A 26,052-nucleotide genomic window follows, 5' to 3' on the forward strand; every position below is an offset into this window, starting at 1 on the left:
GGAGCCCCGCAGGGAGCAGCCTGGACAGCACCAGCAGTGGGGAGCTCTCTTCCTTCACACCTGGGACTCTGCCACTGTGTATTAGATTTCACAAAGTCACTGCTAAAGGTATCTGCGATGTTACACCCTCCTCCATTCCTTCCACTGTCTCTGTATCATGCAAATCAGCTGAGCCTGGAAGAGGCATGTGGGCAGAAGGAAAGGCTTGTTCAAAGGTCCTGGGGCATGAGAAAATGGGGCATTTGGAGCCCCTCAAGTGGGCTTACATCTGTTACTCTGCCTCTGAATAATGCTCAAGAAACTGCAAGAGAAATGAGAAGAACATATTTTTATTTTTTAAAAGAGACTGAGTTCTCTCCTTTTGCAAATGTCTAATGAAGTGGCCCCAGTAAAGGCTCAATCCACCCACTGGCCCAACTCCTCCTCCAAGTGGCTAGCTTCTCATTGCATTTGGGCCTGATGTCCTGAGGATACAGGGACACCTGTGGTACTGCCCAGAGCATCTGCAACTCTCCCTGCCCTGAGATTCCCTGTAGGTTAGGGTCCCTGGGAAGGTCTGCACAATTTTGTGTGGAGGTGCACTCGGGTAGAAACTATCAAGGAGATCAACTTTGCCACCCCTTCCCTGCATCTAACTGTCACTATAGTCAGAGATGATGAGGGGTCTTGGCTGGGCCCTGAGGCCAGCTGATAGCTTGCCCTACCTCTGAGCCTGGCCTGCTCCCTGGATGTAGCTGGCCCATTACGGGGGTGCAACATGCCTTGCAGAGGCATTATACCAGGGCTGGGGCCTCTCTAACAACCCTCAGAGACATGAGCTTGTTAGCTGTCATCCCAGTGTGTCATGCTAAGACCTGGCAAAGCTACACACCTCACACAGTATGCACACAGAGCAGGAGGGTCCCCATCTCACTCCCAATGAACCAGGAACTCACCACTGCATGCTGCCAGGAGGAGGGTGTGCAGATGAGGAAAACCTTGATCCTTCTAGTTACTCTACATAGCCCTCTACCCCTGAACACGCCCACTCTAGGCTCTCAACCTCAGAGGACATCTCCACGGCATCTACACCAATCTACACAATGGTGCATTAATACAGAAAATGACATTAATTCATCATTTTTAAAAAGTCAATTAAAAAGCAAAAAGCATTGAGATGTATCTGCTAAGACACCAAACTGATAGGCTGCTGTTTCTCTTTTTAAAATCTGAGTTGTCTGAAAACTCTGTTTGGTTGAGTGTGATGCAGGCCCAGCTGGGAATTTGGGATCCATTGGTGACTGCTGCCCGGTGAGGCCTTTCTCTCACCATCTTGATACAACTAGACCCTAATCCATACAGTGAACCAATCCTGGACATGCCTCCAAAACCCCAACCAGCCCAACTCCAGGATATCTAGTCTGGTAAAAACGTGTGCATGGATCAAATCCACAGGAACAAAACTGAAGTCAGGAAGACCAACCAGTAGACAGAGAAGCTGGGATGTGGGGATCAGAGGTCAGCAGGGAAAACAACTGGTCAGGACAACTGGTCTCCTCAAATGTCACACGGCGAAGGGCATGTCTTTGCCTGTGCTAGAAAAGCCACTAGATACAGAGTGAACCTCAACAAACAGAAAGCCCCGTGGCAAACCCTTCGCCAAGAGCTTACAGCTCTCCCTAGTGAGGGGCTTAGGCAATGTAGGGCTGAATATTTCCATTTTCCCTCTTCAAACAGCAAGACTCAGAGGCCCATACAGGTATTCAATAGATGTCTGCTGGGTGTCTAAGGAAGAGCCATTGCTTTCATTGAGTGATCAAAGTTACCATCACTGGTTAATGGGACCTACAGAAATGACCGACTTTAAATGCCATCTAAAGGTCATCTGGGTTTTGTCTCAGCAGGACTAGAAATCTCCAGTTTCTCAATGTTTGTTCAGATATTCACATTGTACATTAAAGATATCTTAGATCTCTCTCCTTACATCTGTCACTCTGCCTCTGGATAATGCGGAAGAAACTGCAAGAGAAATGAAATGTACATATTTTTCTTTTTAAAAACACACTGAGTTCTCTTCTTTTGCAAATGTCTAATGAAGTGGCCCCAGAAAAGGCAAAATTCACCCACTGGCCCGACTCCTCCTCCAAGGCTCTGGGTGGTGGCTTCAGGGTGGTAAGGAGAGTCCAAGACACATCCCCCTGAGTCAGAAGTCATGGCATCAGAATTAGGAGGCACAGGCCCAGGAAACAAGGCATGTTGCTACACGCAAAATTCATAAGCTGGAGAAATAAGCTACACATGAAGCTCTGGCTGGTGGTTTTCCTGTGCATTAGCTTATTTAATCATGACAGTCTGGGTCTGATCTTAACGATTTCGCCCTGAACAACTCTAACAGATACTATCCTATTCCCACAAGCAGCAATATAACAATATTTCAGCAAAGAATAAAACCCATTAAATATGGGAGGGGGTAATATGTGTATCTACTAGCACTTCCCAAGGTTCCAAGTCATAGCATTCTAACCCTCAGATGATGAGCTGCCAGTCTGTGACTTTAGCCCCATCCTCAATCACATCGTCCTCCTCTCCAACACCTTCCACTCTACCAGCGCATCTTCCTCGGCCCCCACGGCCCATCCCCATCCTCTTCTGTTTCAGCTTCACCTTGGCTTTAGCTGTTCACAACCCTCCCCGACTGGATGGTAAACCCCTCAAGCCCAGGCATGGGTCCCACCCTCCTGGCATCTCTGCAAGTGGCTGATGTTCTTAGGGCTTAGTATAGAGTAGGAAGAGCTTCCATTTAGGAATCAGTGTTTAACGTCTAGAAAGAAGCCTGGCATTGGTTCCCGCAACAATTCATCCTAAGGCAGGATGATTCTTCAGGGGAGAGGCTGAATATGGGTTGCAGGACGCTCCTGTGCTTGGACCTGGGCTCAAGTCTTCCCGGTGTTGGGCCCTAACTCTGCAGACTAATGGCAAAAAGGGCAAAGAGATTTAACTACACACTCAGAAGACTGCCATCTGTACTATTCGGAAAGCAACTTGCTCTGCCCAGCCCCTCTGGACAAGGCCAAACAGGCTTAGTCTGCTGTGGGCAAACAAGAAAAGTAGGTCAGCTCGACAGCCCAGTTCTTCCATGGTGATGAACTAATGATGCGAACGCAGGGCCCGTCCGCGGAGAGGGGCGGGACAGCACCAGCCCAGGGCCTTGGCTGATCTCAGACCCAGCCTGTGTGGCTCATGCCAGCCTCTGGATGGCAGACAGGGGACCTGGGTAAGAGCAAAACCCAGAGAACACTTGGGAAGATGGCTTAAAAAAAACCCTGCAGGAAAACAACAGTGTAAATTGACACCCTGCCATTTCCCTGTTATTAAAGACATATCAATTCATGTCCGTATGGTGCTGTGACACTTGCACGGGCTGCTGGGCCTGCACAGGTGCATTATGGTGATAATTTGCAGGAACACTGCTGATAAACTGCGGTGCTACCTCCCAGCTCGCCTGCATGACGTCCTCACCCATCACCCTCCCTCAGCCACTGGCAATAACTAGAGGCTCACTGGGGCCGAGGACAGGCTTGAGTCAGGGGTTCAGTGCTGCCGGGACCGGTGGGCACAAGGCCCATGCTATGGAGGAGGCCACTGCTCTGTTCCCATGTCCAGTCTGGGCTGCAGCTGTCCAGACAGAAAGGCTTCCCTTTCTGGCTTCTCTGGCTCAGAAGTTGGACAAAATACAGAACACTATGAAGGAATTCCCCTGAGTCCCCGGTGAGCTACTTATAGGAGCCAGTGTCTGGATTGGGTTGTCTCAGGAGGGCCCAGCACAAACATGGAGGCTAATGCCGGGGTCCTCAGGTGGCCAGGTCCTGCTCCCTGGGCTCATAAGAGGACAGGACCGTTTGTTCACCCTCCAGATAGCTTAGGAGCAACTGAGAGTTAGTCTAGGGGTCCCAGAGAAGTTTCTCAATGGAGCAGTAGCCTTGCAGCTCAGGCCCAGGAGGAAGCGAAGGAATCAGTTCAAATGCAGTTATGCCTAATATTTAGAGCCCCTTCTTCCAAAATGCTGGATATTTTTCCTCTTTCTGTCATTTTTTATAACAAATGTATTAGAAGGTTTTGTCAATCAACATTTTAGAAATATTCAAATCCAAAAACTGACGACTGGGAATGTTTACTCTACTTCTTTTAGGAAATGACCTTGTCTCAAAGTTTTCTCTGGCATTTTTAAGAACTGAAGGACAGAACCAACAATCAATCTTTCTTCCTTCCTTCCTTCCTTCCTCCCCTCCTCCCTCCCTCCCTTCTGTCCTTTGGCCTTTGTTCATGAATTCATTTAGTGAATATTAAAGGAGATGGGAAAATCTACCATTCATGAAGAAAGGTGAGGACTCTCTCACACAGTGGGAATAGTCCTGGGAGATCTGGGCTTCTAATTGTGACTGCTGCTTAACTAGCTTAGGCAAGATCCTATCCCTCTCTCTGCCTCAGTTTCTCCCCTTCACAGGCCATCTGTGTAACCTAAGAACACAATGCCTTAAGGCAACTAAAATGTGGGACAGCATAAAAGCTCAATGAATTGTTAGCACAGGTGGTGGCTGTTATTCTCACAATCCAAAAACAACTCCAAAGGCATAGTTAAATGCTTCTACATTTAAATAACAGATCCTAACCATGGACATCAATTATCTTCATATTTAAATTCCCAAGATATTAACCAGCTACCAGGGAGCCTGCAGTTAGTCCTTTTATGTGTGGACCTCGTGATCCAAAAGGTTGCCAAATAGGAGACCTTGGCTTGTATAATAGTATTTTCCTGAAGAGCTGGCGACAAACAAACTTGGGTAAACTGAATCATACTTTAAATGTGCAAGTGGCTCAGGGCCCACTAATTGGAGGAGTGTGGAATCCCACCCACCCTCACTAACAAGCCTTCTGCAATGCAAAACTCCACACTGCCAATTAGTGTGCTTAACGAAGTATCATACACCTGGTTTCCAGGCGACCACAACTCACTGCAATTTTGAAATTCTGGACAAAATAGGGAGAAGTTTGGATTTTTAAATTTGAAATAAACGATTTTACACATCTAGCCAACTTTAACAAAGTTGGAAGTGAAATGCTGTTAAAATAAATTGGCTAGCCAGGCACGGTGGCTCGTGCCTGTAATCCCAGCACTTTGGGAGGGCAAGGCAGGCGGATCACCTGGGGTTGGGAGTTCCAGACTAGCCTGCCCAACATGGTGAAACCCTGTCTCTACTGCAAATACAAAAATTAGCCAGGTATGGTGCCATGTGCCTATAATCCCAGCTACTCAGGAGGCTGAGGCAGGAGAATCACTTGAACCTGGGAGGCAGAGTTTGCAGTGAGCCGTGATCATGCCATTGCATGGCAGCCCAGGCAACAGAGCAAAACTCCATCTCAAAAATAAATAAATAAATAAGCAAGCAAGCAAGCAAGCTATACATTAGTCCTACCTACTATTCAAAGCATTTATTTAAAGCATTTCTTATAATGCAACAGCATTATCTCAAAGAACGTTCGGTTTACATAATTTACTTAAGAAATTCAGTATATTTAATAGTGTTATATTCCTATCTTCACCTAAATAAAGCATGAAGTTTTCAATTCCCAGAGTATGCTAAATTATGAAGTCCATTTAAAAACTATCGGATTCTTTAGAACAGAACTAAACAATCATTCCAAAGCCACATATACATAGTACTCTTGCATGTTATAAACTTAAACAGAAATTTCATTTTTGCAACCTCTTTGGAAGAAAAAGAAACCAACAAAGAAATAAATAAAACAAAAGTATACATCTGGTTTAAATGAAAACATTAAAAAATTGTTTGTTTTCTGGAGAAGCAATACATATTCATTGTAATTAATTCGCTCTTTCATTAAGAACGTAAAGGATCTTAGGCCATTATCATTAGGGAGAGCCAAGTTGTCTCTTTAAATATTAAAAACATTATTTAAACAAAATGGCAGAAGTACTAAATCCCCCTAACTCTCCTAGAAATATTAATATTTTTACTTTCTTAACCTATACTCTCACCTCGTCCTTCACATGGTTTAAACTGTGTATTCTGCCTTGCTCTGGAGAAACTATGTTCATGTCTATGTAAGAAGGACCCCAGGCTGACTCTCTCTGAAGGATGCTCTATCTCTGGCCCCAAGCTTGGGAACATTCTGAGATCATGAAAACTCATTTTAACAATACCACCACCACTATCTTTCTCAGCCTTGATTGCAAGGAGTAAGGTCTTAATGTGTGTGCAAGTATGTGTGTGTCACATGGCATCACAGCAGGATGTAAACTATGGTAAGACCAAGTCTCCAAGGGGCAGGAAGAACTGGTCCATATCAGAGATGTTGGGGCTAGTGAGCTGTTCAAGGCATACGCATTCCTCTATCTACTGTGTCTTATCTTGGCTATAGAAAAACAAGTGCAATATATTTTTTTAATCTCCTGAAGGTACTGTTTGCTTTCTGCTAAGCTCTCAGTGCCCCTGAGACCTCTTGTATGGCCAAAGGGAGGAGATGAGGGTGTGGCTTGCACTTAGGCAAAGAGAAAGGGGTTGAATTCAAGAACGGCCTCATAGAAACTTAAAATATTGACAAAGATAGGGGTTTCACACAAAAGCAAGCAGGTTGCAAAATGCCCCACGGATTGCAGCTACAGTTCTGAGTCTGGAAGACCCCACAATCCAGAATCAGGGTCAAGTTCTCTTGAACACTTGCCCCCACTTTTGGAGGACATTTAAGGGACAGGACATGAAGAGAGGAGTCTGGCTGTGCTTCCCACAGAAGCAAGAGCTGCTCCTCTCCTCTTTCTTTCCACAAACTCACAGGACGCTTCAAAGCCCTCTCCGGGGGTGAAACAGAAACATTTCTCTGTGCGAGCTGGGGCCTAGCCAACAGGAAGGTGTAATGAGAAGATGGGAGCTGCAGTGCTGGATCCATCACTAACCAGGTAGGTGGCCTCGGGAGAGGCACCAAACTTTTTTGGACTGTGGTTTCTTCATTAGGTGGAATAAGAAGTAACTTTTGTAAACTATGAAACCTCATATAAATAGGAGGTTTTATAACCACTTGAAGATGGCTGTTTAGCTCATGTGCTATTCTGGGCAAGAATGACCTGCACAGGTGGCTGTACAGGTAAGCATGGATAGGGGAGGGTGCTAAGAACCCATGGAGACTGGGAGTGCTGGTTTCGACAGAGCCTTCTCCATCTGTGACTGTGCCATGGTGACAAATCAGAGCCATTCATGCTGGTTCTCTTGGCTGCAAGCAGTGGGTACATAAATCCGCAGCATCCCACAGCGTGTGGCTACCTGTAGCTCGGGTTTATGTTGCTACCGTGTGTGGCTCTGGCACACCGCTCTGCAAATGAGTCAGCAGGTAGGAAACCTCATTCCCACCCTCTGGTCAGTTGCTGATGTTACGAATGATGGGGCTGTGAACTAGCCCTGACCCAGCGACCCTGCTTGCACCATGTCCGACCCAGTTTACCAATAGCCTGGCATAAACCCAGTCACTGATGACAACATCTGGCCTTGGTGGATCTGAGCCAGGCATTTGTAGTTTGGACTGGGGTCAGCTCAAAGATAATCATCCTTTTATTTGGAATTTAACATGAAGGAAGTAAAACAGCTATGCTTGTGGGTCATCTGCTCCTGTGGTTTCTGGACGCAAATTCTTCCTCAGCTGTGTAGATTCCAATCCACCGTAGACACGGTGTGCAGCATGGGACACAAGTGATTTCAAGTGATTGCCTGCTGGTTAGGTGGGAGTCCTTTTCTTACAGATGAAAACAATTTGTCATACCCAAGACTAACTGACTCTGTGCCAGCTTCTCCTCTAAAAAGCAATACAGGTAAAAGGAGTGGGCCCCTCCCCTAGCCCAGCCGAGGAGGAACAGGTCTCAGAAAAAGTCATCAAACACTTTCCAGACTTCCACAGAGAAGTGCATGGTGTGTATGTGTGTGTGTGTGTGTGTGTGAGAGAGAGAGAGAGAGACAGAGAGAGGCTGAGAGACTGACTTCACCCAGGCAAATCAGAGGTCACTGACCACACCTCTCTGGAGCACAAGGCCACCTGGGCTGCCTTGCTTTGTGATGTACAGCTGCTCTCTCCTGCCAACAGGAAATCAGTCTTTATTAAGTGTTTGTGGGACCCCACCATTTTTTTTAAAGTCAAAGAAAGAGATGGTGGAGATTACACAAATCCACATGTGGCAAATGACACAGAATTCCACATGCCTCTGTGGCAGTGCTGCCCTCCTGGGGGTGATATTGTGCTACAGGGATGTGAGATGTTTCCGCTGGGGGAAACCAGGTGGTGGGTACACCGAAATTGAACCTCTTGGTGACTTCCTTTGAATCTGTAATTATTTCAAAACAAAAAATGAAAAAAGAAAGGGAGCACAATGACAAGCTAAGCTATGCAGTGAGGATTCCCATGGCATCAGGCTCCAAGCTGAGGTATGGGGTCTTCCCAGCCCCAGCAGGTTCAGAGCATTCAATATTTACTCAGCCTGGACTCCGGGCAGTGCACTGTGATCGCATGAGGGAGGTGATGGGTGTCACAGAGAGCTGAAGCAGGTCCTGGGCCTGAGGGAGAAGGCCCTGAACAGGACACATGGGAGACTAGCACTGTCTGTGGCTGCGGAGCGAGTGAAGCCCTCTGTGCCTGCATTTCATCCCCTGTCCAACAGCTGAACAAACCGGTGATGGTTCAGAAGATAAAATGAGGAAACGCAGCTCGAAGTGTCTTGCGAATAAAGATCTACAGCAGCACTTACTTTTTTTTCTTTTTTTTGAGATGAAGTCTCACTCTGTGGCCCAGGCTGGAGTGCAATGGTATGATCTCGGCTCACTGCAACCTATGCTTCCTGGGTTCACACAATTCTCCTGCCTTAGCATTTTGAGTAGCTGGGATTACAGGCATCCACCACCATGCCTGATTTTTATATTTTTAGTAGAGACGGGGTTTTGCCATGTTGGCCTGGCTGGTCTCAAACTCCTGGCCTCAAATAATCTGCTGGCCTTGGCCTCCCAAAGTGTTGGGATTACAGGCGTAAGCCCCCAAGCCCCCAGCCCAGCAGCACTTCTGAAACTCAGATGGGCACACAGGTCCCCTGGGATCTTACTAAAGTGTGGATTCTGACCGAGCAGGTGTGGGGAGGGGGAGATGCTGCGTTCCTAGCCAGCTTCCAGGTGAGGCGGACGCTGTGCGTACACCACTCATGCTGAATGGTGATGATCCTAAGCTCATAGGCACCACAGTCATTAAAACAGAAATCACACAAAAGATCATCTGCTTCCACCTAAAGCTGAGCCACCAGGGGCCTCAGTTCAGATGTCCAGTCCACACCTTAGGGCAATGGCATCAGCATCCCTGGGGTGGGGCCCAAGCGTGGCATCCTTGTGCCACCAAGAGAACCCCACATGTCCCCAGGGTGAAAACTGCTGCTCTCGGGCTTGAGTGCAGCACCCGACAGGTGTTCTAGTCTCCTGCACTTGCTGCCTTCTTGGGCGGCCTCTTCAATTTCCTGCCAGTTGTACTCATTTGTCAGTTTTTCCTGTTGAGCCAAAATACCGCTCTCCCTCCTCCCTGCTGCACTCCTGGAGCTTCTACTCATTTCCTCTTGCCATATGTCTAGGGGCCACAAAGAATGACAGCCCTCAGACTATTTTTTAAATTGAGGTAAAATTCACATAACAAACATAGAATTAACCATTTAAAAATGTACAAGTCAGTGGCATTCACTGTATTCACAATGTTGTGCAACTCACCTCCCTTCTCTGGGTTCAAAGCCTTCTCATTTCCCCAGAGAAAAAGTCCGTATCCACGGAGCCATGCTTGCACTCACACCTCCCCCAGTTCCCTGTCTCGATGGATTTTCTTTTTCTGGATATCCACGGAGAAGGCATATATGACCTTTTGCTCCGGCTTCTTTCATTTAGTGTAATACTTTTGAGGTCCATCCACATTGGGGCATGTTTCAGAATTCTCTTCCTCTTTAAGACTGAATAATATTCCTACATATATACATATGGTACCACTTTTTCTTCATTCATCCACTGATAGGTGCTTGGGCTGCTTCCATATTTTGGCTATTATGAATAACGCTACTGTGAACATTGTTCATAAGTTAACATAAGTTTCTGTAGGGACATATGTTTTCATTTCTCTTGGGTACAGACCAAGGAGTGGAGCTGCTGGGTCATATGGTAATTCTATGTTTTAACTGTTTCAGGAACCACCAAACTGTTTTCCACGGCGCCCGCACCAGTTTACATTCCTACCAGCCATGTATGAGTGTTCCAATTTCTCCATATGCTCACCAACACTTGTTATTTTCTATTTCAAAAAAAATTTTTTTAAGTCATCTGAGGGATGCAGTTGGCCTTCAGATATCGGTGCAGAGTGATCTTGTCTCCCTACAGGTCCCCTATTTTCAGGCTGAATATCTTCAGTTGCTCCCTTCTTGACTGTCAAAGACACCTGAAATTGCTCTTTGGAAGTGGGCCTCATGTCCCTGTGTGGAGGGACCAGCCCTCAGCAATGAGGCCACTGGTGGCCAACCCCAGAGCTGCCTCTCCTGGCCACTGATCGGGGCCTCTCTCCTTCAGTGGCTGCTAGGACACACCTTGTCCCTTGGGGATGGTTGGTTTTCACCTAACAAAGTGAAAGCCTTTTTGCAAAGAACACAGCACCACATCCAGCATGAAGCATGATATTAAGTAAGGCGTGGCCACAGTGAGCACTGCCTGTACTGAGGGAATTGGGAGGTCCTGCCATTTCCCACAACGTGGTCAGGCCTGGAGGAATTACGCTAAGCAAAATAAGTCAGACATAGAAAGAAAAATACTGCATGATTTCACTTACATGTGGACTAAAAAAAATAGAGATAAAAGAAGAAAATAGTGGTTACCCGAGGTTTGGGATGGGTGGAGGGAAGGGAGAGAGAAGATGAGGAAGTAGAGTCCAGGCTGGGCACGGTGGCTCACGCCTGTAATCCCAGCACTCTGGGAGGCTGAGGCGGGCGGATAACAAGGTCAGGAGTTAGAGACCAGCCCGACCAACATGGTGAAACCCTGTTACTACTAAAAATACAAAAATTAGCCAGGAGTGGTGGTGCACGCCTGTAATCTCAGCTACTCAGGAGGCTGAGGCTGGAGAATCGTTTGAACCTAGGAGGTGGGGGTTGCAGTGAGCCGAGATCACGCCACTGTACTCCAGCCTGGGTGACAGAGTGAGATGCCATCTCAAAAACAAACAAAAAAATAGAGTTCAAATGACACAAGGCAGCAGGTAAGTGGGCTGAGCAAGGCTAGAGGAACATGAGGACTGTAGTTAATAACATTGTAGTGCATTAGGAACTGTTGCTAAATAAGTATATTTTTAGCCCCTCTTGTCACACAAAAAAAGTAACTGTGAGATGATGGATATGTAAATTTGCTTCACTATAGTAACTCTTTTCCTATCTATATGTATCCTATAACATCATGTTGTAAACCCTAAATACAATAAAATTTATCTTAAAATATTATCATCAGTAAAGCAAATGATTTATGCTCTGCAACATTTGCCCCAGAGATATTTTCTATTGCACCTTTCATAAAAATATTTAGAAGGCTTTTTTTTTTTTTTTGAGATACAGTCTCTCTCTGTCACCCAGGCTGGAGTGCAGTGGTGCGATCTCAGCTCACTGCAACCTCCACCTACTGGGCTCAAGCGATTCTCCTGCCTCAGCCTCCTTAGCAGCTGGGATTATGGGTGTATGCCTCCATGCCTGGCTAATTTTTGTATTTTTAGTAGAGACAGGGTTTCACCATGTTGGGCAGGCTGGTCTCGAGCTCCTGACCTCAAGTGATCCGCCCCATGGCCTACCAAAGTGCTGGGATTACAGGCATGAATCACGGCATTTTCTTTTAAATAATTTACAGTGCCTTTAAAAAAAATTAGTGGTGAACATTTAAAACCCAGGTTATATTATTTGGACTCAGATGAATTTCAAACAAGTAAACATCTTTCCCTTATAGTTGGGTATCAGTGACAACATGCAAAATCAATGCCACCAAAATTAGAAAACTTTTTTTTGCAAACAAAACTGTGAAGTTACCTTGATTCTGTTAGGAGATAGCTGAAGGTGTATATTCTAACTGAGTGTAATGTGCCACACAAGGCCATTTCGGCTGATGGTTAAAACCAGGTATTCCTTTTCATGAAACAAAGTAGCCAAATCTCTCTGTGCCTTTTCTTCTTGCTTCAATGTCACAGAGGAATTGTTCTGTGACAATTCTCCAGCTTTTGCGGCTGCAGGTCTTTCTCATGTCCTTGCCCAATGCTGGAAAGAGGAACTGCTGGTTTTCTAGGTCCTCAGCTGTTTCCAAAGCAGGCCATTCCATTGTGGGTGACAGTCTTCTCCTGGACTGCAGAGCCCATGTTTAGGCAGAAATGTCAGGGAATGCTGCTTGCCTCACTCCTGGCTCCTTCCTGAGCTCCTCAGACAGTCTCTAGATTTTTTTGCCTTCTGCCTTGCTTTCCCTAGTGTCTGGAGCCAGGGCCACTGATCCTTGTGCAGCCACATGCACTGACCTGGTCCCTGAAGGCTGTCCTCTGTTACAGGCAGCCTGTCTCTGCTGCTGCCAAAGAACCTTCCATGGACATTGGGCAACCTGACTCGTCACCACGTTTTGCAATCAAGGTAGGAGTCCATGGGGCCTACAAAGAACACCACTCTGGTCTTAGCTGTAGTACATGTAATTAATAAATTCTGCAGGCCCCAGACTGTAAGTTTCTAGCACTTTCCATGTAGTGTTTCAGCCATGTTTACTGTTTGATATTTTCATTTTACTGGGTCCCTGGTATTGTACAAGAGAAGGTCCTTGATATTCTTACAGAGCAGTACATGAAATAAAATCAAAAGTTTGCATTGGCTGAAGATAAGCTGCATTTGAGCCAAATGATGGGGCTCCAAAAGAGAGATGCCAAGATGAGCTGCATGGGTCACGAGTCACACACCATGTTCAATTGACCACTGAAGGTTGGAACAGTAACCACAGGGTGCAAACATATCAGAAAATGCATGTGGGGCTGAGTAAAATGGGTGCTATGACATTCACAGGATACCCTCAAGTGAGAAGGTCCCCAGTGAAAACCCTTGGGGCTGTGAGCCCACCTGAGAGGAAGGGAAGCTGGGGGCTGCTTGGCCAATACTTGCATGGCTCCACTGTAAAAAAAAAAAAAAATCCTGATAACCAACTCTTCCAGAAGGCTCTCTTATTTCAACCATTTCAAATGTAACAATTCCCATGACGATCTCATACTGCCGTGTCTGCCTCAGCAGAGTCAGCTGAACATAACCATAAGCTCTCCCGGGTGGCTTGGTCCTCAGGAGGAACTTGATTATGATGTTGATGGAGAGGGTCCGGAGGCCGGTGACTGTGGGCTCCAGAGTCAGGTGCCCTGTGAAATACCAAACCTCTTTGGTTTTCCTACCAGCTTTCTATCATGTTTCAGTCCTCTCTCTGGTCCATGGAGGTCACCTGCATCTCCTGGTGGCTGCAGCTCTTGTTCTTTGCAGCAGTTTTTGAGCCCAGAGCACTTAAGGGCAGATGTCCACCTCCACATGTCTGAGTTAAGAGTTGGGGAGCGCTCTCTGCCTTCCTTAGGAGCTTGGTGTAGATGGCTCTGGGACCTCTTTTTCAGACAGGTGAAATGGCCAAAGAGATGGGCTTCAGCCCTGACCCATGATAACATGCACACCCTGCTGCCAACAGCAATAAGCTAAAGGGATTTGAAAGACTGTCCTCACCACCAACCACACACCAGGCCTACATCTAAGCTCTTCATGAGTCACCACTGATGGGGAAGCACTGATTTAAGACTGTAGTCTCCAAATACAGCTGGGCAGTAGAATTACTTAAAGAGCAACTACAATACAGATTCCTGGGCCCCTAGGGCAGCTGGAGATTCTAACATATGGCCACGTGGAAAGGCCAGGTCCGAAAGGAAGAGACAGACAGCTGATTCTGTGTTCTCCTGAAGCCCTCTTAGGAGACGTGGGAAGCAGTACCACTGACAGCCACTGAACAAGCCACGAGGGTAGTGGGGCCCTGAACAGCAGGTGTGGGGACCAGGTCATCATTGCATTTCTCCGTAACACATTCTGGCCCCGCAAAATGATACCAGCCACACGCCTTGATTCAGGAGTTGCGAATACCCTGTTTACCCTGGAGAAAGGTTGCTAAGCGAATCTGTGGCTCCCAGGTGCCACTACAGCAGAAGAGAGGAGCAGAACCAGGGGGGCCCCAAAGCAGGCCTCTCTGTCTGATGCCAGCTGCCTCTGAGCAGGCCTGCTCTCATTTACTCAAACAAAAAGAAAATTAGAGTGGCAAAGGTAGAGAAAAGCAAATAATTTGATCCACTAGAGTGTAATGGGATAACAGGATTTATGGCATTTTTGAGGCTAAAAATAGCTTAAGAGCCCTCACTCTAGAACTCTGAGCACTTCACACGGTTTTAACCCATCCTCCCATTTCCCTTCTGTGCTAATATCACGTGGTTTGAAGTTTGCTTTCTGCGGTATTTGATGCCACGTGGGTGTTTTTTCCTCATCCGTCTCCCCTTTTGTTACTTCAAGGGAAAAATAGCCCTGGGAAAGCTTCATGCCGTCTGCCATTGTTCTGTGTTTAAGGGAAAAAGTGCATGCTGCTTAATCTGGGCCTCAGGACCAAGCGGGCTGGCAAATTCCAGAAACTTTAAATCTTTGTTAAAAAATGCGAAAGTAAATGACCTTCGGTCTACAAAGCTAAGGGGAGGCAGCCCTGCCCGCGCCTTTCAAGCCTTGACAAGCTGCGAGTCCAGGAGCTGTGCAGGGTAGGAGCCAGCTAAGGAAAGCGACCGTCTCATCCGTCTGAGAGGCCAATGCTGGGGCGTCACGCTCACATCTGTGTGATCCCTACATACTGTGTGTGTGTGGGTGAGCTTTTAATTTTTAAAAATTTTATTTTTAAAACTGTGGTAAAATACACACAACATAAAATGTGGCATTTTAACTATCTTTAAATGCACAGTTCAATGGCATTAAGTATATTTGCACTGTGTGCCACCAACAGAAACTGCACCCACTACACACTAACTCCCCATTGCCGGCTTTCCCAGCCTTTGGCAACCACCATTCTGCTTTTTGTCTCTAAGAATCTGACAACTCTAAGTGCCTCAGGTAGGTGAAATCATGCGGCAGTTGTCCTTCTGTGACTGGCTTATTCCACTAAGCATAACGCCCTTAAGGTTCATCTGTGTTGTAGCATGAGTCAGAATTTCCTTCCTTTTTAAGGCTGAATGATATTCCATTGTATTGTATGGATAGAGCACATGGGCCTAGGCTTTTCATCCTAAAAATGATAAAATATCAACCTGCCATATGTCTTGGGTTCCATGCTCATTTTCAATAAATACAAACGATCCAGCACGAAGCCCACCACAGTCATCAGGGCCCATCTGCCTCCTCAGGTCCTTGGTGTGGAGCCTGACACAAGAGCCCCAGAATTCCAGGATAGGAGACAATCTGGAGGAAACAGCTCTGGGTTCTGGCCATTCTCTGCCTTGGTCATGTTTTGCAAGGCTGTGAGAAAACTTGCAGAAAACTGTTTACTTCATTTTTATCTTTTTTTTTTTTTTTTTTTCCCGAGATGGAGTTTCGCTCTTGTCCCCCAGGCTGGAGTGCAAGGGCATGATCTCAGCTCACTGCAACCTCCACCTCCTGCGTTAAAATGATTCTCCTGCCCCAGCCTCCTGAGTAGCTGGGATTATGGGCGCATATCACCACACCTGGATAATTTTTGTATTTTTAGTAGAGACAGAGTTTCACCATGTTAGCCAGTCTGGTCTCGAACTCCTGACCTCAAGTGATCTGCCTGCTTCAGCTTCCCAAAGTGCTAGGATTACACCGTGCCCAGCACATTTTTATCTTTTTTAAGTGGTAATTGCTGTACGAGAATTCTCAGCTTCTTGGGTGAAGCAGAGACTATGCCTCCACCTTGTACAAGGCAATGCAGGGTGCTCAGCATATGGCAAAATCAAACATGACCAATCTTTGTTCTGCTCCATCGTATGGGTTGTACTCCATTACTTTCCTCTACTTGCTTAACAATTAAGAGTTGGTTACAGACACTTTGGGAGGCTGAGGTGGGAGGATTGCTTGAGATCATGAGTTTGAGATCAGCCTGGCCAACATGGCAAAACCCCATCTCTACTAAAAATACAAAAATTAGCCAGGCATGGTGGCATGCACCTGCATTCCCAGCTACTCAGGAGGCTGAGGCAGGAGAGTCACTTAAATCCAGGTGGTGGAGGTTGCAGTGAGCTGAAATCATGCCACTGCATTACAGCCTGGGCAACAAGAGCAATTCTCTATCTCAAAAAAAAAAAAAAAAAAAAAGTTGGTTATACATAAAACTGCCAGCTGAAGAAAGCCTTCTAGAAGCCCCTCTCATTTTCAGGTTGACCAAAATGGGAAGACATTTCTGTCTTTACGCCTTTAAAGCTATAGACAGTTACAATGGGGAGGAACAGGGCAAGTATGGCGCTCGGGTATGGCAGCACGTGGGACCTTGGAGCTCACCTGCACATCCATTATGCCAGTGCAGCAGCCCCGCTCATGCGGCAACCCCAGTCCACTCAGAAATGAACCTCCCACTCCGTTATTATAAAAGTAAACACTTTATAATACCGTAGTTACAAAATATTTTTACAGATAGCATAAGAAAGTGAAACGGTGTTTGAACAAAATGTAAAGGAGAAACGAGGTTTAAAGGACTATCTAGATAGCTGAGTTGGCATATATTTTGGATATTACTTTCTGGGCATATTTCCATTAACTGTGAAATCTGGAGACAGGTTAAAAAAAGGGATACAATATATAGTGCTCTTGTGAGATTCAGTATTGTTGCATTGAGAAAATGAACCATACTGCAAATTTCTTAAGAAAGGTAGCTTCCTTTTGTGTTTTCAAATAGATTTTTTTTTTTTTTTTTTGAGATGGAGTCTTGCTCTGTCACCAGCCTGGAGTGCAGTGGCACAGTCTTGGCTCCCTGCAATCTCCACTTCCTGGGTTCAAGTGATTTCTGGCTAATTTTTTTATTTTTAGTAGACACATGGTTTCACCATATTGGCCAGGCTGGTCTTGAACTTCTGACCTCAAGTGATCCACCCACCTTGGCCTCCCAAAGTGGTAGGATTACAGGTGTGAGCGACTGCGCCTGGCCAGTTTTCAAACAGATTTTAACTGGTGTTCATTGATCCATTCATTGAACCAGGGTGTCTTTGGTACTTATTAGAACTTAGTCTGTTAGTCACAATAGAGATGCAGATGAATGACACCAGTCCCTGCTTCAGTGGACAAACAGGATCTTGGGATGCCACAGAAGCACCAAGGTGGTAGGGGGTTAGGGATCAGGGAGGACTCCCTGGAGGTGGAGGCTAAGTCTTGGTAAATAGAGTTAGCAGACAAGAGACCAAATGTTTCTGGGTTTCTCATCCAGCGTTCAGCTCTAAAGTGAGGCAGTAAGAAGTTACCAAAGGCCCATCATGCTGAGGATAGCCACTAGGTTCTAGATATTTCTAGAAACCATTTCCTTTGAAAAAGTCATGTATAACTAGCCTCAGCAGGAAAAGAGAAATAGAGAATGAATATAAATGGAACCCCAGAAAACAGTATCTATCTACCATGTATTTGGCTCCTACAGTGTCCCCTGTTTTTATACTTTAAATCCATCATGGTTCCCTTACACAAAAGTTTATTATGATTTCCATTTTATAGCAGGAAACACAAAGTCAGAAAGATTAAAGATTATGTAATGAATTATATTTGAAGGCTTCCTAGGTTGCAGGCACTGTTCTAAGTAGTTTAAAATATATTATCCCATGTGGTCATGTTAGTAAACCCATAACCCCTTCGTCCAGATGAGGAAACTGAGGCACAGTGAGATTAAGTGACTTGCCAATGCCTACTGGTCAGTCAGTGCAGTGCAATCCCAACTAAGCAGTCTGATTCCAGGGTGCACACTTCTGACCACAAGGCCATCAACAGCCCACGCTCCTGCAGCCACAGAAAGCATACTGATGAACACTTACACAAAACACACTTGCTGGTGATGGTTTCCGGTACCAATTAATTATTCACTGCTCAAGCTGCTGCTTTAAAAGGAGAACTTCTCTAGTGCCATTAAATGCTATTTGACTTACCGTGTTCCGTGTTTGTTGTTCCTGTTGTATTTCTAAGACTCTATCTGATGCCTGAAATGTGTATTTGGACTGTGTAAATGGATGGAGTCGAGATATCTGCCTTCCCTCAGAGGGTCTGCAACAGAAGACCTATGTAGAGTGGAGTGAGGTCCCTGCTCTGGAGTGGAGAGACTACGTGTCTAACTAAATTAAGTAAGGGTTTCCAAAGGCAAGCTACTACATTGTCTTTTAGCATGCAGAGATGCATTCCTAGCGTTTTAAAGGGCAAATCCTGAGCAGGCTGAGGACAGGAGGGAAAGTTCAGTGAGGCAAGGCTGGAGCTGGAGAGGTGACAAGTGTGGTTAATGAAGAGGGGAAGGCCTGGATACAGGATGCTCTAGGGAAGAGTTAAGAAGAGGTAGGCAGGCTGGGTGCAGTGGCTCACACCTATAATCCCAGCACTTTGGGAGACTGAGGTGGGTAGATCACTTGACGCCAGGAGTTCAAGACCAATCTGACCAACATGGAGAAATTTCATCTCTACTAAAAGTACAAAAATTAGGCAGGCACAGTGGCATGTGCCTATAATTCCAGCTACTCAGGAGGCTGGGGTGCAAGAATCATTTGAACCTGAGAAGCAGAGGTTGCAGTGAGCCGAGATTGCACCACTACACTCCAGCCTGGGCAACGGAGCAAGACTCTGTCTTAAAAAAAAAAAAAATGGTGGGCAGCGAGCACCCCAGCTCAGGACCTTAAAGCTAGGCTGAGGAACTCCTTGCAAAGTCAGATATGGTAAATATTTTGTTTGATGGGCTACATAGTGGGAAAGCAGGCAAAGATAATATGAACAGGTGTGGCTGTGTTCCAATAAAACTTTATTTACAAAAATAAGCTGTGGGTGGGTTGCGGCCCAAAGCCAGTGGTTGGCCAACCCTTGTGTTACAGCATGGCACTGAAGAGAAGGCAGCAGGTTTCCCCGGGCAGTGTGATAGGACACGCAGCCCCAGCTGGGAGAAGGCTGTCAGAATAGTGTTAACAGGAAAGCCAAGAGTCATCGATCATCTGAATAATAAAGGACTTGACTCATCCAAAGTCCAAGGTACCACTAGAAGCCATACAGCTGAATTCAGGTGTGAGGAGGAGAGCACTGAGTTCCCACAGGAATCTTCACCTGGAGGGGACTGAAGCATCAGCTTTTGGCACAAGCACATCTGTTGGTACATGCATAGCCCCCAAACCACAGTGCTGGCGGGGGGTGTATGCTCAACCACAGACAACATCAAGAAGGGACCTGCCTATGCCATCCTTAGCTAGAGAAACTAAGCATAGAAGGCCAGGTGCAGTGGCTCACGCCTGTAATCCCAGTACTTTGGGAGGCCAAGGCAGGAAGATTGCTTGAGCTAGGAGTTTGAGACCAGCCTGAGCAATAGAGCAAAACCTGATCTGTACAAAAACAAAAAATTTCACTAGGCATGGTGGCAGGCACCGATAGTCCTAGCTACTTGGGAGGCGGAGGTGGGAGGATCACTTGAGCTTGGGAAGCAGAGGTTGCAGTGGGCCAAGATGACTACACTCCAGCCTGGGCAACAGAATGAGACCCTGTCTCAAAAGAAAAAGGGAGGTGGGGTGGGAACTAAGCAGAGAAGTTGGTCCCTGTAAGAAAAAAGATGGAGCCCCTTGGCCTTAACAATATAGAACACTTATTAACTGCATGTGGTTCTGCTACCAGCATATACCCTGGATAGCCTCCTGCTGAAGTCAACTAAAAAGGAAGGATAAGAGAATAGGAAACTTCTGAATAACTGTTGAGCTGATACAAAAGTCAGGAGTCTGCTGGGGCCAAACACAGCAAGGAAGTGGGGTCCTGAGAGTAACAGGGCTGAACTAGCATGTTCACAGGAGGCGAACCCCTCCCTTAGCAGGGAGGGATGTGCCTAAGAGGAGACCCTTGCATGAAGCTCGCCCTCAAAGGAAGGCTCTGCTCAGTATTAATGGGCATGAGGAATAAACCTGCCCACATGGAAGGGACAGGAAGGGAACATGCCTTTTTCAATGCCAAGGAGAAAGATAACCTCTTGCAAATAGTCCTAACTCCAAACTGACCTTCATACAAGGTTCATCAGACAGGATTTTTTAAAACCCAGCAAACACATTTCTCAAGAAACATATCTGAAATGTAAGAACAGAAAAGAGTAAAAAGAGAAAAAAACAAATACCAGGTAAATTCTAATGAAAAGAATCTACTGTACATCTATTAATATCAGACAGGCTCTAAGGCAATAAGCATAACTTATTAGCTTATAAGCATAACTTTGACATCAGAGAGGGTCACAAAATAAAGTTTCAATTTACTTGGAAGGAAAGATAATCCTCAACTTACATGCACCTAATAATATAGCCTCAAAATACATAAAGCAAAAAGTACCATACCTCAAAAAGAAACTAACAACCCTATCACAGTCATAAATTCCTGACATATCACACATCAGGCAACACAACAATTAAGATAAATAAAATTGAGCAGCACAGATCTAATGGACAAATATGGAATATTATATCCATTAATGGGAGAATAGGCATTCTTTTTAAGCACACAGCAAACAAATATTGACCATTTAGGAAGAGGCTTTTTTGGGTCAGAGTTGACGATGTGCCAGTCCTCCTAACAGGGGATTTGGAGCATCCACTTCAAATTCAGCTATTTGTCAGGTGACCAAATATTATACTGGCTACAAAATAAATTAACTAACTTGTAAATGACTGCCTTTAAAATGATGTGCCTTATGTCACCCCAAAGAACAAGAGTTGTTTTCCCTACTCACACATCTCACTGGACTGAGCAAATAAACAGCAAATCAGAAACAGTATAGAAGCTACAGCACCTAAAATGATGGAGAACGTAGAGAAAAGATTCACTTCACCCCAACTCTTGGAAAACAACGATTTGTTACTTGCTAGAATGTCAGTAGAATAAGAGCAGGAATCTTTGTTTTGTTCACAGATGTATCAGTGTCTAGTGCATGACGGCATTTGATAAATACTTCTGATGATGGGTTGAATAAATGAATGAAGATCCTATACTACTACTACTTTGCCTTTCCCTGTGGCACTGTAATAATTCTGAATATTTTGTGATGTATACGCGATTTGGCAAGTAAGTGATCTAATCATCCCATATTCAGGTTCAGACATGGTATTTCAGAAAGGAAGCACCCGACATCTGCGTTGCTTTTCCATGCTCCTGATGCCAGGTTAACTCTGAGACTGCTGGACAAACAAAAAGATGCCAAGATGGACATATCTGGGCTTGCTCATGGTGGCAAAGCCTGCTGGGGAAAGCAGAAAGAGGGTAGATGAAACAAAAATGAACTCAGCTCTACTTCTTTAGTATTTTTCTTTCAGGGAGGGGAATAAAATCACACAGTAAACAAATGACTGTAGCCTGCTCTTGACAAACTGTGTCAGGAGTATCTGAGCAGAAAGCAGAAGCTTAATAAGAATGCTTTGCACTGATCAACGGTTCTCTCCCCACCACCCCCTGGCCTCAACTCCTCGGCCACAGTGCTCACCCCACTTTCAACCTTTCAGGCCTCATGATGGCACAGCTAGGGCCCCACCAGCACCAGATGACAGGCAGAGCAACCACCCATTCACAAACGGAAGAGCTGAGCATGAACACTGATTGAAGGGGGGTGGGTCACCCTGGGCTGTCAGGCTGAGGGTTGGCTCCAGGCTGACATCAAAGTCAGTGAAGAGACAGGAATAAAGAGATATCAGGGCCAGGGTCTAGGCAAGCACTTAGGATTAGTAAAAATGGTAGCTGAAGGCAGCTCAAGGTTTCCATCTGCAGTACTGCCTCAAGTGTGACCTTCCAGAACTTAGAGTTTGGTCCAAACAGGAGTCTCCTTATTCCCAAGGTCGGCAGTTGTCCTTCCTGGACAGACCTCCTCGAGTTTCCAAGTCAAATGGAAGCATGACCTCCTGAATGCGTGTTGGAGATCCAGTCAGTAACACCAAACACTTGGAATTGCCCCCTTTCCAAATTCTTCTCTGAAATGGGGCCAGAGGGTGGATTTTTGACTAGGGTTCTGAGTGCTTAAGAGCTTACCTTCTTATTTTAACTAGAAGTCATGGCGGTGATTGGTGTGGCCAGATTACCTGACTTGAGCAAAGATGTCCTACAAAGTAGAATATGTCAGCAGTCACTGGTCAGGGAACCAGGTGAATCATGTGAGCTTCTGAAAGGTGAACAGAGGTAGGGAGCCGTATTCTAAGAACACATAGCAGGTAAGTGGGGTCTCAGCTCCACGCAAGCAGACTACGTTCCAGGCTACGTTCCCAGTACAGAGGGAAGGTTGAACATGCATCGAAAAGAGCACGCTGGCTCAGGTGGCAGCTCGACCTGCTTCCTGCCATGGACTCCCAGCATCATGGACAGAGAACTGATTCATAGTTGAGTTTAGGGTTCTTATGTCCAGGAATATTACAGTTTAACTAATTACTCCATATTAGCAGTTTTCAAAGTGTGGTCTGGTGACCCTTGGGAGCTCATGTCCTTTTAAGGGGATCCATGAAGTCTAAACTATTTTCATAATGCCAAGACACTATCTGGTATTTTTCAATCTCATTTTCTCAAAAATGTACAATAGAGTTTCCTAGAGGACACTGGCACATGATATCTACCTTCTGTGAAACTGGATATTAAAGAGATTTGCAAAAATTAAAACAATGCTACTCTTCTCACTAAATTATACTGCTTGGGGAAATGTAGCTATTTTTGTGTTAAAATGCAATGCAGTTATTATTATTTTTAAATGAATTAATAAATCTTTTTTTTTTTTTTGAGATGGAATCTCACTCTTTTGCCCAGGCTGGACTGCAGTGTGCGATCTCGGCTCACTGCAACCTCCGCCTCCAGGTTGAAATGATTCTGCTGCCTCAGCCTTCTGTGTAGCTAGGACTACAGGTGTGTGCTGCCACACCTGTCTACTTTTTTTTTTTTTCGTATTTTTAGTAGAGACAGGGTTTCACCATGTTAGCCAGGATGGTCTCAGTCTCCTGATCTTGTGATCTGCCCACCTCAGCCTCCCAACCAAAGTGCTGGGATTACAGGTGTGAGCCATCATGCCTGGCCAATAAACATTTTAAAATGTTCTTAGTTTTTATTTATAAGGTGAAAAATACTCATAGATAAACCCACATAAACAAAACCTCTTTGGGATTCTCAATAATTTTGAAGAATGTAAAGGAATTCTGAAATCAACAAGTTTGGGAACTGCTGCTCTAAATTTTCAACATAAATCCTTGGTTATAAATGTTGACACTTACCAGAAACACTTAGCAGTCACTTTAAAGACTAAGGGAATGTTGTGCCCCATTTTTTCTTTGTTATGTAGATGTGCAAGCAATATAAAAGACTTGGCAGCCATTTTTCAATGTCATGTTCCTTGGTGCCTCAGAAATGGCTCCACAGTTTCAAGGCAGACACTTCCCACGTGTCCCAAGGCAAGGTTCTCATAGAGTTTTTATTCCAAGGAGTTGTTAGCTGATTGAATGGAAACTTAATGCCGAACACAGCACCATGAAATGTTGCAGAGGCTTTACTTGTATCCAAATCTTGTGTCACACAATATTGGAAAAGATCAGAAAAATTTGTGAGCAATTCAAATATACTAATATTTTATCCTGATGGACTACTCATTCTAGAACTTCAGGTAATTTGGTAAACGACTAAAGCAATAACCACAAAATGTTTTTCTGATTCAGATGAGCCCTCTTTCTATACACAATCAACATATAAATCAACAAGCTGAAAAGATAAAAGGTATCCCACATGGGCTCTGAATTATTTATAACTCCCAAAGAAATAGGATGCTAATTTATAATAATGTAAGTCAACCAAATTCCCACCAGGCATCTAGCTCCTGATAGCACAAGTGCACTACACATCCCATCTTCGTGATTCCTCAGATAATGCTTTCACAATTAGACCAGTCTCCGTATGATAGAGATATTTTCATTGACATTTCAGACAATTCCTAAGTGCTGAGTTGTGTTTAGATTGGATTGGCAGCATCACAAATTAAGGTGTGCTTTAGGCCCAAAGCTGGCATTCATGAAGGGCACTGTCCATGAGAGAAAGAGAGGGACATGTGCACTTCATCACACTGCAAAGTGGAATGCAAGGAGGGCTATATAAATTATACACACATATACATTAGAGCTCACAGATGGAAGAAACTAAAACAAGAATGGTCAAAATGGCAAAGATATAAAATATTTGCACAAAAAAGATGTCTACACCATTGTGTGAAAATGGTCCAGCTGTATTTAAGGATGCAACTCCTTAGCATTCACTTCCCATTCCTGTGTTTAGACTAGTAAGAAGAAAGATAGAAAAGCTATTTAGAGTCATTCACATGCCATTCTGACCCATTAGATGTAATTCCCCATGAGAAGCTCAAGCTGGGCTTCACATCCCTCTAGTCTGTTGAAAAAAGGAAACACTCCTCCAAATATGGGGTACAGATCTGTGGGTCCACAGACTGTGTGACCACTGATATGCATATCTTTCTATCTGCCTGGATCTGTTTCTCTAAGACACAAATAGCAGCTCAGAAAAGGGCTCACAGGCAACTGCATGGGGCTCCCATCAAACCAATCAGCTAATCAACTAAGTAACCCACCATCAAAGTGGGGAAGAAGAAGCAAGGTCTGGCAGCTATGGCCCTCTTTTGCTTGAATGGAACCAGTGTGGCTGACCATCCAACTCCTATGCCTGTGTGAGATGCTCCGTCTCTCAGGATAAAGGATCATTGTGCTAAGTGCTACTAGCTGTAGACTAGCCCCTTCTGCTCTTGCTCTTATTTTAGACAGCGAGGGGGTGGGGCTGTTGTTTCGAAGTAGGCTTTCAGAGGGATCAGATTAACCAAGTGGATGGGTGACTGCCGTGGTGGCACTGCTGTACACAAGCTAGGCTCTTGACACAGAAGTGAAGATACATCCTTCCTCATTAGAGAGAACACGACCTTACAGCAAGGCGGGGTTTACTCCTTTCTGACCCGATAACGCCATTTCACTAACAGCTCTGCACATAGCTGTTATTAATGCTGCCAAAAGGCAGGGTAAGAAGAGGGTCACTCATGTACATCCCACCCAGCTGCCAGGTCTCGTCTGCGGAGTACACAAACTGGGAGGCATACACGAGCAACTCCCGTAAAAGGAAGCTCAATAAGAGGCGGTGGCGCACTGTCTGCCCCTTTCCACACAGAATCTAAAGCCAGACTATGTGCAAAAGCCACGCCCAATGCGTGTTTCAGGTGTGACAAAGGAACAGCAGTGTGCTGACTTGTTGGAGAAACTATGCCATGGTACGTGTGGTTAACCTGGGCAAACCTGAAAACCTAGTCTACTGAGGGCTCAGAAAGGTTATGGTAAGGGAAGTTCTGGGCAGTGACTGTCAGGCATCTGCTGGATCCCCATGCCCTGCACCTCCAGACCTGACCATGGATGCCTGCACTGCCAAGCTGTGGTGAACACCAGTCCTTGATTTGAAATAAAAATTAAACTATGAGGCAATGAAACCTTCCAACTTTGCTTTTCAGACAAAAGCAGAAGTTAAAAACAGCTCCATGAACATCAGCTGTTTCTGATTTAGAGGCAAAAAAAACCCCAACCAACTCTCAGTAAACATTACCAAAAATGCCAAAACCAACAAGATCTGCATCTACTGAAGTGATTGAACTTACTGCATGGAAGCCAGATCTCTTTCTGAGGTCTGTCTGAGGAGCAAGTCCTGGACAACAAAACCACCATGTGTTTGTGAACTATGCA

General features: G+C 45.3%; 1 protein-coding gene across 4 annotated transcripts in view; it reads right to left on the minus strand.

Moving 5' to 3' along the window:
* Positions 1–26,052, minus strand: part of NPAS2 (neuronal PAS domain protein 2) — a 172,248-nt gene that overhangs the window by 104,799 nt on the left and 41,397 nt on the right. The window contains exon 1 of one of the 4 annotated variants that reach the window (XM_017547923.2): positions 12,113–13,206. The exons of the other annotated variants lie outside the window; for them this stretch is intronic. Within the exon in view, the coding sequence (XP_017403412.1) occupies positions 12,113–12,180 (68 nt within the window). The 5' untranslated portion in view covers positions 12,181–13,206. Of the gene's footprint in view, positions 1–12,112; positions 13,207–26,052 lie in introns of those variants that run through there. 4 annotated transcript variants of the gene reach the window in all.

This window comes from Cebus imitator, unplaced genomic scaffold (genome assembly GCF_001604975.1).
Source record: "Cebus imitator isolate Cc_AM_T3 unplaced genomic scaffold, Cebus_imitator-1.0 Scaffold202, whole genome shotgun sequence".
Lineage (NCBI taxonomy): Eukaryota > Metazoa > Chordata > Mammalia > Primates > Cebidae > Cebus > Cebus imitator.